Below are 17665 nucleotides of genomic sequence, written 5' to 3'. Positions count from 1 at the left end.
GTCATCAAGAAGTTTCCCCTTGATTTAAGAGTGACTGGTATAAAAAAAAATGAGAAGCTTTGTAACAAATAGTGATGTGCACTCAGGTTAAGCGTGATGAGAGACATAAAGAGCAAAATCTCCTAGGACTGAAGAGAGAGTTGGAGTTGTGTACAAATTCTGTAGATCTGCATTTACATTAAAAATCACAGGAGCATTGATAGGGGAAGGGTGAGTGAGGGGAGGAGAATTTCTTTCCTCTGATTTATTTCCAGCTGAAGAAATGTTAGCTCCACCCTCAGAGGCTGCATTTCTTGGGAAGCATTGTTCTAGAGAAGGCCAAGATCAATATAGGCATAGCTGTCAAGTTTGACCAATTTACAGGAGCTAGGACAGCTTCAAACAAGAGGGGCTACCCTCACTGTCTAAAGACATTTATTGAGTGCCCTCTGTGTACTCCCAGAGGCAGAGACCTGAAGCTGAGTGTCTAGGTTCCATGCTGACTTGTCCACTATTTATATGACTTTGGGTAATTTATTTGACCTCATTTGTAAGGTAGAGATAATGGTTGTATTGTTGAAAGGGTTAAAAGAGACAATATATTTATTAGTTTAGAACAATTCCAGGCACATTGGAAGACTTCAGCAAATATTCATATTATTGCTTATCACTCTAACATAGTCATGGCCGTGGGTAAAATTTTTAAGATAATTTCTAGGAAATAAATGGAAGGCACTTTTGTGATAGTATTCTAAAACCCTTTTTATTTGTTGCCATATTTGGGCAGACAATCCTGGTGAGTCTTCTGTGGAAGTATTCTCTATTTCTATACATGCCCATTCTATCTGAAGCTATCATTAATTTAAGTTGATTTTGATCAAGATCATTTGGCCTTCTTGCTCCTTGCTCTTACACTCTTACTTCTCATATACACACCTTCTGTTTTCCTTTTTCCCCTCATACTAAAAAAAAGTCATGTGATGTTCTGATCACAGCCCAAATCCACAGTCCATTAAGCTCACCTACACCTGGCTCCATCTCACCTAGTCCACCTTACAGCCTTCTCCCCAAGCACCATCAGCACTCCTCCTGCTTGTCTTCTCATGTCCTACATTCATTTAATTTTATGTCTTTGCTTAAAATGATAATTTGAAGAGACACTTGCTATCTGTATTCCATCGGAGTCTATATCTCCTTCCAGACTCCCCAGTGCAGACTTCCCTGATTGCACTTCCCTGCCCAGCACTCTGCTGCCCCCACAACCCCATCACTCATGCTGGGGATACAGGGGACTGTGAGGACCAGATAAGTTAATGAATAAAAGCTTTAGTGTCCAAATCTGTCTCATCAGGTCCGAGGGTCATGTAAAGATATAAAAATAAAATACAGAGCGAAAGGATCTGTGACTTGGTGGGCAGAGAAATGGAAAGCAAGGTGAGAGTCCTCTGGGATTGTAAACTCTGTGCAGTAGGGGATCTGCCTGTCTTGTTTACCGCTGTAACCCAGCACCTTAAGAATCCCTGGTTGTAGGCACTCCATATTTATTCATTGGATGAATAAAGGTCTTGAATGATTACCACATCAGGGTTGGCATTGGTGTGTCCTATGGTTTTAGGTAAGATGACTAGTAGACAATTCATAGCCAGTATATTGAAAGGGACAAGGATATCTCCTCAGGCCAAGGAAAGCGATTTTGTCCCACCCTGAATTTACCTGGTATCTTAGATTGCTCCATGTGGGCTTGTCTCACTCACCACTGAGCTTGTCAGCCTCTCATCTTTTCCTAGAACAGAACTGAGAATGTGTCTGGGACTCAACAAACACTAATTAGCTCTGGTTGAGTTGAGCTAAGTTTCCCTGGGTGATTCTTACAGTTTGTAATGAGTTAGAAAGTTCTCCTCCTGTAGTTAAAAAATATTGCTTCCATGACCTTCTATATTTGTTCAAAAAAACATCCATTCACTGAGTAAAAAAGAATAAGAATTCTATGCTTGCAGCCAGATTCATAAGCTTGGTAATTATGACTGAATTATATTATAGTTCATCGCATCTTAGAATTTAGAGTGAATCTGTCGCCTCTTGAAGTTGATTTTCCACGACATGCTCCATCTTGCTTCCTTTCCTAAAAGAACATGCAAAGATGACTCCTAACAGCTTCGCAGGCAGCAAGTCATCAAGCTGTCGTGTGATTTCATGTTACCCTCCAGGTTGCCAAGATTAAATACAGATTTTTTCAAAAGTAATTCAGTGATTATTCCAAGAAGATAAGTTTTATCTAGATATAATCAGCTACTAATGTAACTTGGTTTTTTTTCCTTTGACATATAAAAATCAGGCAGAATCATTCCAAACATAATTTGTTGCCACCGCCTTGACAGAGGTTTAGATTTGATTTTGTAAACTGAAAGATAGCTGACCTAATTACACTTGAGCCTGGATGTAAGGGTTTCTCAACCTTGGCATTACTGACATTTTGGCCCCGATAACTTTGTTATGAGGGCTGTCCTATCCTGTATGATGTTTAACAAATCCTTGGCCTCTACCCACTAGATGCTAGTAATACCTTCCATGCTCATCATGGGAACCAAAAATGTCTCTTGACACTGCCAAAAATTATTCTGAGGAGGGGCAAAATTGACCTGGTTGAAAACTCCTGATCCTAAACATTGTCAGGTCCATGGGGGTAGTACCTTGCTTTCAAAAGGTTTAACTCTCCAGAAACTTTCCAGTTGCATCATATTAGGGTTACAGTAGATTGGGTAGCATTTTCCCCTGTTTTTTTTCTTTTAACCACTGTATTTATATTTTGTGCTTTATTCCCTTTCTAATACTGGACCTGTATTAACTTGTGAGCTCCCTAAGCACAGCTGTGCTTTATCTTGCTTTGAATGTCTTCACAGAAGTAAGCATGGTGTTTTGTCTGCTGTAAGTACTTAACATGTACTGACAAATCCCATAGAAAATTCAACTGGAAGAAATTCATGCCTGCATTCAACTAGCAGAATGTAAATACCATTAGGGCATATTTTTTGTGTGTCTGCATATTTTATTCACTACTGTATCCCCAGCACCTAGAAAACTACCTGAATACAGGAGGTGCTCAATGAGTATTTGGTAAATGAATTAGATCATGTTATGGATCTGGAGTGTCCCCCAAAGGCTCTTGTGTTGAAGGTTTGGCATGGACAACTAAAGTCTATTTCTTTAAGTAATCCAATAAGAGATAGCAAAACCTAGATGACATTTGGGAAGATTGTGCATCCCATACTCAGATAATGAAGAACCAGGGAAAGGACCTTGTGTTCTAGGGAATGAAATGCTGATTATAACTGCTCTGGATTGTGCCTGCTCACCCAGACATTCAATCTTGCAAGATTGTCTTTCAAAAGTCTTTTTATTATAACTTGTGTTTCTGAGCCCAATCTTTGGCTTTGGGCAGGTGAGTGTGTTTCTCAGGCTGGCTATCATGATCTGAGCTGCTTCCTTTGCTATGCCCTTCAGCCATGATGCTTTGCTTCACCTCACACCCAAAGCAATGAAGGTAGATAATCATGGACTGGAACCTCTGAAACTGGAGCCAAGATAAACTTTTCCTTCTTTCAGTTGTTTATGTCAAGTATTCTTGGTCACAGTAATGAAAAAACATATTGCTTTCTAAAAATAATGTTTAATGAGTTTCCATCCCATTTCCTAAAGGATAATATTTAGAATCCTTGGCTGGGGTTCAAAGTTCTCTTTATTCTGCATTTTCCAATCTTCATCCTTGCTTCCTTGATACACAGTCCTACCTCTTTGACCCAAGCTCATCTACTGCTATTTACTCAAATGACCATGAATGTTTTTGTCAATGCACAAGAGCTAACTTCATTTTCACTGTTTAAATGTTCTTTCAAGCTCTTCATCAAGTCAAGTAAATACAATACACACTGCAAAGGTCAGTATACTTCATTTCTTTTAGGGAACATTTTCTGACACAAACCCACAAGGACCTTTCCTAATGTAAAATCTGACACTTTCTGATCTACACCTCTCCATGGATGTTTTAATTTTATAAGGTATGCCACCTTTCACTGTACTACAAACAAATATGCAAAATAAACAGAGTCCCTGTCTTTATGATGGCAGAGGAAAAAAGTGGTATATAATGTGATAAGGACTACCTTATCAGAAGACTTCGGTGAATCTTGACTCTGTTGAATAGGTATTGAACATATATGTTCCCAAAGTCTTAATGTTCATATCTGAAAATTGGGAAAGAATGATCGCTCTTTCCATTGTTCATAAGAGTGAAAAATCAAACAACATTGCATTTAATGTGCAAACATTTCAAGTGACACCAAATCACCATTTAATTTGTCCTCAAACCCTTTAATACTCCTTCAAGACAGGAAACCCAAATCTCCTCTACTGATTAGAGGCTGGACTTGGTGACTTTCTTATAATGAACAAAATAAGACAAAAATGATGGGAGACTAAGTCAAAGAAAGGCACCATAACTTAGTCTTTGTCTTAGTCACTCGGTTTCTTGAATTACTTGATCTTGGGGAAATCAGCTGCCTTACAGGATATAGTTCTAGGGAGAGGCCCCTGTGGTGAAGACAATATGCTAAAGCAAAGCTTTGGCTCCATCAATTTCCTAAGATGACTGATGTCCCAGCAAACAGCTTGATGATACCTCAGAAAGGATCCTGATTTAGTTTTATCCAGCTAAGCTACTCCTGGGTTCTTTTGGTACTGGGGATTGAATGCAGAGGTACTTAACCACTGAGCCACACCCTCAGCCCATTTTTTTAATATTTTATTTAGAGACAGGGACTTGCTGAGGACTTGCTTGGGTAAGTTGCTGAGGCTGGTTTCAAACACACAATCCTCCTGCCTCAGCCTCCCAAACTGCAGGGATTACAGGCGAGTGTCACAGCACCCAGCTACTTCTGGGTTCTTGAACTCCAGAAACCATGTGAGACATGTTTTATAATTTAGTAAGTTTCACGTAGCAATGGATAGCTATTCAGGATACTGTAGAGATTTAAGGTATCATTAAATATGCTAATATGTGCCGAATGAAGAATGCCATAATCTATTACAATTTATCACTAAATGATGAGCTGGAAAAGAGAATATTCAAAAATTAAAAGGAAGGAGGAGAAGGGGGAAGAAAAAAATTAAAATTATAAAACAGTAAGAACAAGAAATAATCCTCTAGACCTAAAGCAGCATCCCTCACCTGCTATCTACATCATTTTCTGAGCGGTTTCTTCCTCTCACAGTGACTGCAGGCTAGATGCAAAAGGCTACTGGCTAAAGGAATTGTTCATTCCTACAGTCGACATGGCTTTTATTTTGTCCCATTTTCAGCTAAAATTGATAGTTTTAATTAAATAAGAAATGAAAGCCATATATTCTCTCTCTATAGAATACAGCTTCTTCTTTTTTTGTGTTGGAGAAAGTCACCATGGTTCTTTGTTAAGCACAAGGGCCTTGGACATGGGAATTTATGATTTGTTTGCATCAATGCCAACCTTTGGGAGTCACTGTCATTCCTTTGCCATAGCAACACAGACCCAGTGGCCTATATCATTAATGATACCACAGATGGGACAGCTGAATCCATGGTCTTCACCAGTCAGCTTGGGAAATTAATTTGAACCCAAACAAATTTAAATTTAAAATGGGGCCACCATTTGTGACCATTTTTTTTAACTCCCCAGTGAGAACACAGTTGTGGAGAAGGACTGTCAATTTATTAACCTGTTTAGCAATAAACACTGAATTTAAATTCTTCACTGAATATTTATTGGTCCTGGTTTTTCAAAGACTCCAAGTGAAGGACTTTGCAAACTGTTAACTCTTCAAAGCCTTGAGAATGGTACTTAATATGTTTATCTAAAAAGTCATAGCAGAAAAGGGCATGAATCTTGCATTTTTACTGAATTCTTTTTTCTTTAACCATCTTCTTGATTAACTGTTTAATAGCTCATGGAAAGTAAAGCAGCATGAACACATTCTTACTGGTAGGAGATACACTGTTGGCTGGAGATGGCGGGGTGCTCAGGGGAGAGTCTGTGACACTGGGTGGAGGCTCCGTGGTTGGGGCATTCACAGAACCTGTAAGGATCAGACATTCAAAATGAACAAAATATTATAACAGTTGCTAAGAATATTTACCTTTATTTGTTCATCACCTAACAAGTCAATCTGAAGAGCAGGTTATGGGCAAGGCAGATAGATGTGACAGGGAATAAGAAAGGCACAGGACAGTCCTTAAAGAGAGTACAGCCTAGAGAAGAGGTGGCCAACTCTGTGTTGAGTGCCGTGACAGTGCAGGGACAACGTGCCAAGGGAATGCAGTGCAAGACACTCATCAAGAAAGAGAGGTCTGGGAAAGCTTCCTAGAGAAAGGGACGTTCAACCAAGACATGAGAAAACAATTAATATTTTGAAATATTTTAATATTTTGTAAACCCAGAGTTTATAAAATCCATAGACTCACAATTTTTTTTAACCAGTAGTACAAATAATGATACTTAATTGGATGTAGCATCAGTGAATTTAAGATGTATGGTATTATTTTGCTCTTTCTAAAATTATAGCTTGTGTCATAACATTTTTGACTACAACTTTTTTCTCTCTCTCTCTGTGTATGTGTGTGTGTATAAATACAGGCTAGTATATGTTGTTTCACTTATATTTTACCTTCATTTAAATTCTTTCACCTTCCATTGTCCTTACTTGAGGTATGAAATAATTTGCAAATGCTGGGAGGATCTGTTGACTTCAGGAACATATAAATTAAAAGCAGCTAGATAAGTTTTGAGGCTGGAGGATTTTCGTTATTTTTCTAGGAACAATATCATTGGATATATGGTCACACCTGATGAGTTATGCCAATTTTCTGGATATTTAGTTACATAGTATACAATTGGTTCTATCCTGCAATTTGCTCTAAGGGTCAGTGTGTATATATATATATATATATATATATATATATATATATATATATATATTTTATTTACATGCATCTATGTTTTGTTCTTATGATTCTTAGTGTTTTTATTACTGTAGGCTATGGGCAGGGCTCACAGTTGGCTCTGACAGTTACTAGTAAGTTTATGCTATTAATCTGAGGAGGCAGGGTTACATGTAGAGTGTATTAGGTTAACAAAATGAGCATACTCTTTCTCTATGCTATCCAAAATAAGTTGGAACTTTGAGCATGCCATCTTGGGTAAATTGTTGAGGCTGGTTTCAAACCTTTATCATAATTTGGTTCCTCTTTACACTCCCAACATTATTTCCTGACATCAACTTTTACCTATTCTCTCTTAAATCACACGTGGTTTCCAACAGGCAAATATTTCAACCTAGTTTCTCCAACACAAGACCCTCTTTCTTGTTTTTGTTCATGCTGTTTCCTGATATTTTTCTTTTACTTCCAAACTTCCCTGAATGTACCTCCTCAAATCCCGGGAAGCCCTCATCACTCTGTTTCATTGGTATGCCCCTCAAGAGAAATAATTGTTTTGTTCCTCACTGTGTTTATGGTTCCTGGCAAATGCAAGTGATAATACATATAAATACATTCTTAACACTGGAAGACAAAAGACCAGTTTTAAGTTGTATCTGACTGCTGATAGACCATAAACACCATCTTCCAAAAATAATATCTTAATAAGATGGAGCATGGGTCTGGAAAATAAATACCTCAATGTTTTTCACTGTAGATTGGTTGGAGCAGAGGTTGGTAAACGATGCCCACAGTCAATTCTGCCACTGACTTTGTTTGTAAACAAAGTTTTATGGGAACACAGTGGTGTCTTTTGGTTTACATGTTGTCTACATCTGCTTCTGTGCTATAGTGACAGAGTTCAGTAGTGATGATGGAGACCACAAACCTAATGTATTTACTATCTGACAGAATGTTGGCTCCCCGAATGGAAAGTGTTGATACGTTATGCCCAATCCCAGACTTCCACAATGGGAAGCATTTATGTTTCATTGCTGGAAGATTTCTGTTTTAGGACACTATTCTGCTGTATTTGATTACTAAGTCTTTGAAAGCTGAGGGGTTCAGGCTCTCTCTACATTAGGAAGACATTAGTACAAGATTTGCATTTTGAGAAGAACTCTTTGCCCTGGGACAAAGATGGTGCATAGCTTTCAAGATGAAACCCGAGGCCAAAAAACTTCTCTCTGGTTTCAGATTGGACTGTGAAGTAGAATCTCTGCTATGGTCAAAACAATAATTCAGAGGGTGGAAAAGGAATAATTACAACCTACCAGGGGAAGTGACTTTCCAAAACTCAAGTGCAGAATTTAGCAGAAACACCTCACCCAGCTTTCAGATCATCTCATTTATCACAGTACTGGTACTGAGCTGCTGGCCTAAAGCAACCTGATCTTTTTTTCTGAGTGGTCTACCCTGGAAAAGGTCAGGCATGGCTCTCAGAATCATTTTGTGGATGTCCCACAGGGCAGATGGGCTGATTCTGGGGCAATACTAGGTGGCTTATCTGGTCCAACTAGAAATAAATCAAACTCCAGGGCTTGCTAGATCCTTTTGCTTAAAATGTTGAATGGGCTTCTCTTAGGCTCTTGTTGGAAAAGTAGAATTTCATCTGCTACCCAGACCTACTGATTCAGAACCCGAATTTTAACAAGATCCCTGGTGATTTATACATATACTGAAATTCTCTATTGATACTCTCAGGACCCCAGGTTCAGTGTTGGGTATAAGAATGGCTGCAAACTGGGGAGTCAGAAAACAAGAATATCTGGCAACTTCCATCTTGATATTCAGTGTTCCTCTCATCCCACTATGGAGCTATTCCTTTTCACTCCAAATACATCAATATTCCACACTCCAAAATACACACACACAGTTATACACACACACATACACACACACACAGTTGTCCACCCTCAACTCTCTATTTCAAAGGTCTTGATTTCAATTGGAAATCATTTAATAGACAAATCTCTATCAAAGTTGATGACAGCCAGGATATTAACAACCCCAGGGGGAATTTGTGCTTCACTTTTGAATTAAAACAAAACAAAATCTCTGCCCTTCACTTTGCTACCCCCCCAAAAAACTATTTTTTTTTGTGTGTGTGTGTGTGGTACTAGGTATTAAAACCAGTATCTTCTGCATGCTAGGCAAACGCTCTACCATTAAGCCATAATCCCAGCCTTTTATAATTTTATTTTGAGACAGGGTCTCACTAATTGCTGAAGCTGGCCTCAAACTTGTGATTCTCTTGTTTCAGCCTTCTAAGTACCTGGAATTATAGGTGTGTGCCACTGTACCTGGACCAATTATATTAATATGAAAAAAAATAGACTTCAGTGCTAGAATTTTAGATATTCTGATAGGTGTCACGGCAGGATATCTTTGGAAAAGTTAAATCATGGGAAAATGTTAAATCATGGGAATTCTGCAGGTCTTGTGCACAAATAGTTACCTGAAGAGCCACTGATTGCTTCACCTGGACCCCTTCTCCTTTATGACTTCTCTAGAGTAAGCACCATTGAGCACTTGAACTTCCTGGGATCCTGGGTGTGTGGGGGGGAAGGGAGAACCTCCGCTTCCAACATTATGACCCTCTCTGAAATCAAAAGGGAGAAAAACTCCTTCCCTTCTCTCCCTAAATCTCTTTCTTCCTCTAATAGTCTCAGAATTTCTTTCCAGCACTGAGATGATAGATTTTTCTTCTGTGTTTTCATCTCGGTATCTTGTCATCAAAAATAGCTTGGTAAAGCAATGACTCTTGCAGAAGTCGATTGCAGAGTTCATAAAGCTTCCAAGAGAGTATGTTTGGAAGTAAGTGACGGCACTGCTCTGCAGAGCCTCAAGTGCACCTTCTAACACTTTCAAAATGATTGTGTTACCATGGGACCAGAATGGGAGCAGAATTTTTGGAAACTGAAATCTCCAAGATTTATTGTCTTTAATATTTGATCATGGAGGCTGAAGATCCATTTGACAATTTAAAATTAACCCCCTGTTTAGAGTCTAGAATTATACTAGATTGATGGTTCCCTTATAAAATTACAATTATGGTGTGTTTTGGGTTATCAGAATTAGTGTTCCTCCTTATTACCTTAAAAGTGATCATAATGTTTGATCTTGAAATCAAGCACAGTTTTCACATTACAAAATATTGATTTTGTTTTTCAAGCACAGGAATAGGTTTCTCTTTAGGAATTTGAGGTTTTACAGTAGCCAAAGCTACTGGCAAATATAAGTGACAAACAACTAACTTCATACTGTTCCAAAGCTGAAGCCATGTCCAGCCTTCTGGAAAAGTGGCATCCATATTCCCAAGGGAGTTAGGAAGAGCCAAGAAAGGCTATGTTCATGTAAATCCATCAAAACTTCTGAATGATTGACGAAAAGATCATTGACCACTTTGTTCATACTTATACCTATACACACAGGGAGGGCTCTGGGGACGATGTCACCTTCCCAGTATCAGAGGATGCCTGCTTCTGGGTAGTGAGGATGGATTTGGTGGAGATGTACATTATTCTTCATCCCTAGATCCCAGTAATAACCAACCATTATATTCGCAAAGGAACTTAGCAGGACCCGAGATACAAAACGTGTCCTTGGGACAAAGAAAAAACCCTTTCCCTCATAAGTTATACTGTGTTTTAATGATTATGTCAGAGACTACATTATTTCTGAAAATAGGATAATGATTAAAAAGGTTCATTGTCCTACAGAGTGGTAATAATGATTTGCACATCTGTTTAGTTTTATAAGATTATTATTAAATACACATCTTTCAGATGCCATTAGAGATGTTTTATAGGCATATCTATTGTCACTGCATTTGTCGAGACATTTGTTCTCATCTTTTATGTAGTAAAATATTCATTATTTGAACTGGCTCAGAGTAGTAAATATTCTGGTTAGTTAAATTTTGTAATAACTAGAATGATGGTATATATCAATATTCAGGTCATAAAAGTCTTCTACATCCCAGATACTGTGCTTCAAACTAGGGCACTAAAATCATTAGGCTATAGTCCTTTTCCTGATGGTATTTATATTGCAAATATGGTTCACCCATTTCTAAGTATTAAAATTATATATGCTGTAAACAATTGGATATTTTTTATGAGTTAGAAGAAATTTTAGGATCATTTTAATCTATTAATCCTCAGTATTTATATTAATCTTTGTTATGTGGCAAATTAACAAAAACGCTAATTAAGAGTTATGATTGATAGAATTTGAACAAAAATTACTGTATTCAACAGAAATTCTTTATGGAAACAGGAATCATCTACTTTCCTTTTCATTTGAAGAAATTCTTGTAATATTATTTTCAAATTTTATTTGTGAAAATGCTTGATAATTTGAAAGTAAAGCATTAGGGAGAGGGTTTTCTGAGATCAAAGTATTATGGAAATGGTGAGTACTTTTTTTGTTCTGATTAGATATGTTCTGAATTTTTGGCAGTATTGTCCAGCCCTTACTGACTTTATTAAATAAACAACTCACCTAAGGAAAAAGTGATCTTTTCTGATGAAGTATTCCACATTTTATTTCCAGGGACTGGAGACAGAGCCATACACCAAATGGTCAGGTTATTTGATTGGGTTGGTTCACTACCATGCATCCTTGTTAAAATAGACTTGAGCTCCAGAAATCCATTTTTGCCTTTTCTCTCTTCATTGGTAATGTTTATTCCTACAAAATAGATTCAAACATGGTTATCACTAACATTTTTTTTTTGCATCAGCCATATAATGATACCAAGACATGGCCATATCATTTGAAGTTGGTTTTTGTTTGCTTTATTTTTTGAGATGGCATTTCACTATGTTGTCCATGCTGACATTTAACTCCTTGGCTTAAGCAGTTCTCCCAGTTAGGCCTCCCAAGTAGCTAGGATTATATGCTTGTGCCACCACACCCAGCTAATTTATGGTGATGCAGGGGCTTAATGTAGTCAAACTGTAGCTTCTATGAAATGATGCTCAATTTCAGCAGCCCTGGAATTAACCTGAAGTGTTTGCTTGTGCTTCTACAAAGTGTTGATCTGATATGCAGTCAAGGTATGAAATGCATTGATTAGTAGTGTTGCTTTGTTTGTGACTATGGGTCCAGGGTTTAGGGGCAGATTTTCCTAGCTCAGCAGCACTGTTTACTATAATGATGAGATTGATGATTTTCACCTGGACTGGGTTAGACTCTGGGAGGGTTCTGTTGTAGAGTCTGGTTATGTAGTAAGAATACACCTACATGATGTGTAAAATAAAAAAATAATCTCATCCACGACTCTACTTTGAGTTTCTTACTTCAGTGCTGTTCTACACCATTCTTTGGTGGTTCCTGCTCTGAGAAAGTGCTTCTGGCTGTGGCCCTTTCAGAGAAAGTACAGGGTAGGTCACATCTGAGTTCCAGGGACTCTTTGTAACTCTAGCAGATAACACATATTCTAATTGAGTTTCTATGTGTACCCTTTCCCTGAAATAAGCTGTAGATTTATAAGTATTTGCATTTTGCATCTTGCAAAGTCTTTAAAAATTGGATGTTGTTTGCCTCTATCAGTACAACTTCCAAACAGCACATATGGCCACAGGAAATTAATGTAAAATTATTCATCACCATAGGTCAGATCTTTCTGAACTCTCACAGTATTTTTGAATTTTTTTTTTTATTTTAGGGGATACCAGGGATTGAACTCAGGGGCACTCAACCACTGAACCACATCCCCAGCCCTTTTTTGTATTTTATTTAGAGACAGGGTCTCACTGAGTTGCTTAGTGCCTGGATTTTGTTGAGGCTGGCTTTGAACTCACCATCCTCCTCCCTCAGCCTCCAGAGCTGCTGGGATTACAGGCCTGCACCACAGCATCCAATTTTCACAGCTTCTTTACATTAAAACGTCTTCATGCTAGTTTTGTAGTTATTTCTTAACAAAGCAATAGTTAAATGTCATTGTGTACTGATAGAATTCTGACCACACCATTGAGCCTCCTGGTTAAGAGTAATGGGCACATCAAATCTGGGTGCTTTACCTATGCAGGGTTTATTTGATAGAACATATTTACAATAATCTTTAACAGATATTTTTAAGATTGCATCATATTATTGTTGTGGATGAATTGCCTAAAGCAAACTAATTAACACAACCAATAAACTATGCTTTAAGGGATCAATCTAATCATCCACATAAGCTTTTAATTTTAAAAGTTAAAACTAATCATGCAGCAAGAGTTTTGTGATTGAGTTATTGTTAAAAATATGTTAAGCTTAAAGGGAAAACGACCCAGAGGAAGGCCTGTTGTCCAGGCAGGGGATGTCTGAGATTGTTTTGACAGTGGCTGTCATGGTTACCACTTATGAAAAATACAGTTTTGTGCTGAACTTGTCTCAGTGTGTGTTTCTGCCCCAGGAACTTTTAATCCTCCTGGTGAACATATTTTTTGTTAAGGATCCAGTTCCTTTATATATACTTCCTCCAGAGCCCACAGCCCCAAATTCTGCCCCAGATCCTCACAAAATAAGTAAAAATTATTTGATTGATTTAAAGCAGTAGTGCTAAGTAAACTGAACACCTTGTATTGAAATAAGAAAGAAATGGAAGAACAGGTAGCAATGTTACAAAAGCTGAGAACTTATTAGTAATAACTATATGTTGAAGTAAGTGTTTTGCCCTCATGTAAGACAATTGCTTTCACTAACACTTAAATAAAACAGTGCTTTTATGTGGTTTGATGGAGCCAACTGTGTTTCCTTCATTCTGGGATATGTTACCTTCCACTCCATGCGAGAGTCAGATGAAGCATCAGAAAATGGCATCTGATGGGTAAGACAATGTTTTTCCTTTAGTGAAAATTAATTTTAAATGCCAAGATAACTTGGGCAATGAAAATTTCTAATGTTTTATTTTTTTCTTTTTAAAACCCATTTCCATTGATTTCCTTCTTTACCTTCTTCTTCACCTTGAAGAAACCTTCCATCTATAAACCATGTCAGGCTTGCTTTGGGAAACACATTCTTTAGTGAGCAGGTAAATGTTCTCTAGGACAGACATAAAGAAGATTATTTGCAAATTCAGAAGAAATTGGTATTCCTTACACATTCACCAATGTTCACACAAGACAAATTGGCAAAACGCGATTTTCTCTCTTTTTAACTGGGCAACCTACTTCTGAGATAGATTGTATTAAAATGTTTACTATACATATTGCTGTACTTCATTGCCTACAGAGATGTTATACATTTAGGGCTAGGACCCTAGGTTGAATTTAAGTATCTAGGACTATACTAATGTTACCTGTCTGGTTTAAGGGTTTTAGAAAAGGGAAATCATAACTTTGTATGGGCAGAGTGATCCAGTACTAAATAAAAACTACAGAATAGAAGGAATAATAATATCAGGCAAAGGCCAGAAAAGAATATTGTTAGATTACAAGTGGGGAGAGATGCACATGTTCTGGTTTCCAAGCAATGTAAAAGATTATTTGCAGCAACAACTATAGCAACCATTAAAATAATTATACCACTTTTGACTTGTAAAGAATTTTTCTAATTATTGTTATTTTTTACTTTTTGTCTTGATTCTTTGCCTTATTATTGCCATTTGACAGATGGGAAGAATCAAGTCATCAAGAGGCTAAAGGAAGTGGAAAACAGTTAATGGGCACTATTGAGGAACTATGTCACCTCGATATCAGTCCAAGGTGTTTCCTGGTAAAACATGTCATATCCAAATAAGAAAAAAAAAGGGGGGGGGGAAGAACAGATAGTTATGTTACAAAAGCATGGAACTTAGATGCTAGGTTAGTTGATTTTATTTTTAACACTATTCTTTGTGGATAATACTTTTTCTATAGCCTGGTGAAAATATTCAGTGATGTTTATTGAATCCCTGTTGTTTTATCTGATTCCCTAAAAAATTATAATTCCATTTATAATCAACCTTGAAGGATATGGAAAACAATAACCCCCAGGGAGAAAAGGAGGACAGTGGGTCCCAGGGAGAGAAGAAAAATAGTGGACTCTGAACTTTTACAATTTCCTGCTCTACAACTATTTTCCTGACTGCCCAACTGACACATTCTACTATGATTAAGTCTCTAATCATTAAGTCACACTGAACATTCTGCTATGATTAACTCTCACTAAACTCTATAAAAATCAGACCTCTACTATAACCAGTTGCCATTTTCTCCCCTGAAAATGTGCCATTCTGTTGCTTAATAAAGAAAGATTTGCTGATCCATTTCGGTTATTTTTGCTTTCAAACCTGTTTTCTACACAAGAGATGTGTATATTTTGTATATGCCTGGCCCAGGTTCTTAGTGCCCAAATATTCACAATTGAAAAATATAATAGTTAACCAGTAAAGAACAATTAACTGTGGGTGATGTTTGCTGTGCTACTCTATAAACTGGTGACTCCCAAAGAATTGGAAACTACAGAGCTGAGAAACTGTACTGAAGGGTGCTAGGGAACATTTTCCTGGTGGGATTCCATTGAGGTGCAGCTTACCATCCCTCAGTTTATCACTATCGAATCCCCAGGAAACAAGCAAACTTTCAAAGAGGGTTACATATCACCTAGACAACAGTGGTTGGCAACTGCTGTGACTTCCAATATTTTCACTCATTCAACACGTGTTTTTTCAAGGCAATGGGGACAGTCATGTGTGTGGCAATTATGTAGAAAATATGAAATTTTATCTTCTAAAAAATAAAAAGTAAAACCGGATCTCTGAAAATACACTCATTATCAAGTAAAGAAAATTCAGTTCATTTCATCCAATAAAATACCAAAAATGGATTTTTATTTCCAGATAGTCCATAAAGGAGTAGAGAGACATAGGAAATGAAATTCTAAAAAAAAATGTTGTAAAGATTTATATCAGGTTCAATGTGTTAACCATTCTCATGATTCATTTCTTCCACCTTCAGTTAACCCACAAAAAGATGATGATATAGTAATATCAGAAACAAGTTGGGGGGGCTGGGGATGTGGCTCAAGCGGTAGCGCGCTCGCCTGGCATGCGTGCGGCCCGGGTTCGATCCTCAGCACCACGTACCAACAAAGATGTTGTGTCCGCCGAGAACTAAAAAATAAATATTAAAAAAAAAAAATTCTCTCTAAAAAAAAAAAAAAAGAAAGAAACAAGTGGGGGTTTCATTATTTTATAAAGGCAGTGGGCTCACTGAACAGATCTCTTATCAACTTCCAAAAACAGTTGAAAAGATCTGACTCTTACAGGGGCTTGGTTTGTGGCTCAGTGGTAGAGCACTTGCCTTTCACATGTGAGGCACTGGATTTGATCCTCAGCACCACATAAAAATAAATAAATAAAATAAAGATATTGTGTCCATCTACAACTAAAAAAAAATTTTTTTTTGATTCATGTTTCTGAAACTACTGAGATTTCAGATATTCTATATGACCTCCAGACTCTGTGTTCCAAGATTTAGTTTAGGTTCGTGTCCTAAAACTCTTCCTGATCTCTAAAACTGAAAATTCAGAGACCAAAATGGTTCAACCAGAGGCCAAATGCCCTAGGAAATTTCAAATATATGTGTTTGTAGAGCAAGCAGAACTGTCTTTAATAGGGAACTTCCATTTGGCTTCAACGAGTAAGAACATGCTAAATCTGAAAATATTTGAAGGAAATATGCATAAGAATGTACATGCACACAAATATTCATACAAACATGTATTCTGTGGCTGAGAAGTAAAAATCCCTTCACTAATTTATTGTGTACCTATTGCATTGAGAGATGAGTCATATAATTTTTTTCAATGCATTATTCTAACTATATATGGAATAAGTAAGCACTAGTACCAAGAATTATGTAGCAAATTCCCACCAAGTATTTGGACAGTTATACAGGAATACAGAAAAGAGTAAAATCTAAGAATTACTTAGAAAACAAAGTCACATTATGTGGACAGGGAAAGTATGGGCCTGGATTCTATTGGTGGTCTTTGTTGGAAAGTAGTGGGGAATTCCCCCACATAGACAGGTAGAGTGGGCTCCCTAGCCGAACATCTTGAGGACCATATGTGAGTCAGGGGTGTTGCCCCAGAAGCTGGAAGGAGCTGGTATATGATTAGAGGACCATGAGATTGAGATGCCAAAAAAAAGCAAGTCCACATCTGACTGTAAGATTGATTATTTCTAAAGCCATGCTTGTAGTTCAAAGGAAAATTAGCTCCACCTCCTCATGTTGTATTTAACCCCAGCTTTGTGGTTTTTCACTAGAAAACACCTCCACTTCCTTGAGTGTGCAGCCCTCATTAATTATGTAAGGAATTTTTGTTTAAAACTAATAATATAAAGTTTATTTAACCGAAACTTCCCTAAATTCTCTACCATCCTTCCCCAAGACTGACCAGGCCAAGAAAGGAATAACAAAGATATCTTCATGATTTGTAGGGTCATCATGAACTTGTGACTACTTGTAAAATCAACAGATTGTCAACCACCAGATTTTACAACTTCCCCTTCAAGGCTACCAGAAAAAGCCTAGGCATCTGCAGCCATCAATCACTTCCTACTTTAAATTACCCTTCTGAAGATGAAAGGAGCCTGAAATGCAAGCTGAGTTAGGACACCAGTTCACCATCTTCATGGATTGGCTGGTTTATGGAATCAACCTTCTTCCTTGCTCCAACTGTTATGGTCTGATTTAAAAATGCTGA

The 17665-nt window shown here is 37.5% G+C and overlaps 1 protein-coding gene across 2 annotated transcripts in view; it reads right to left on the bottom strand.

Moving 5' to 3' along the window:
• Positions 1–17665, bottom strand: part of Cd96 (CD96 molecule) — an 87226-nt gene that overhangs the window by 26237 nt on the left and 43324 nt on the right. For both annotated transcript variants that reach the window (XM_026396134.2, XM_026396143.2), the window contains 3 exons: positions 13927–14017; positions 11489–11677; positions 5989–6084 (listed from right to left, as the gene is read on the bottom strand). In XM_026396134.2, the coding sequence (XP_026251919.2) occupies positions 5989–6084; positions 11489–11677; positions 13927–14017 (376 nt within the window). The remainder of the gene's footprint in view (positions 1–5988; positions 6085–11488; positions 11678–13926; positions 14018–17665) is intronic.

Source organism: Urocitellus parryii, chromosome 2, assembly GCF_045843805.1.
Source record: "Urocitellus parryii isolate mUroPar1 chromosome 2, mUroPar1.hap1, whole genome shotgun sequence".
In the NCBI taxonomy this organism is placed as follows: Eukaryota; Metazoa; Chordata; class Mammalia; order Rodentia; family Sciuridae; genus Urocitellus; species Urocitellus parryii.
This window is presented reverse-complemented; position numbering and strand designations above follow the sequence as displayed.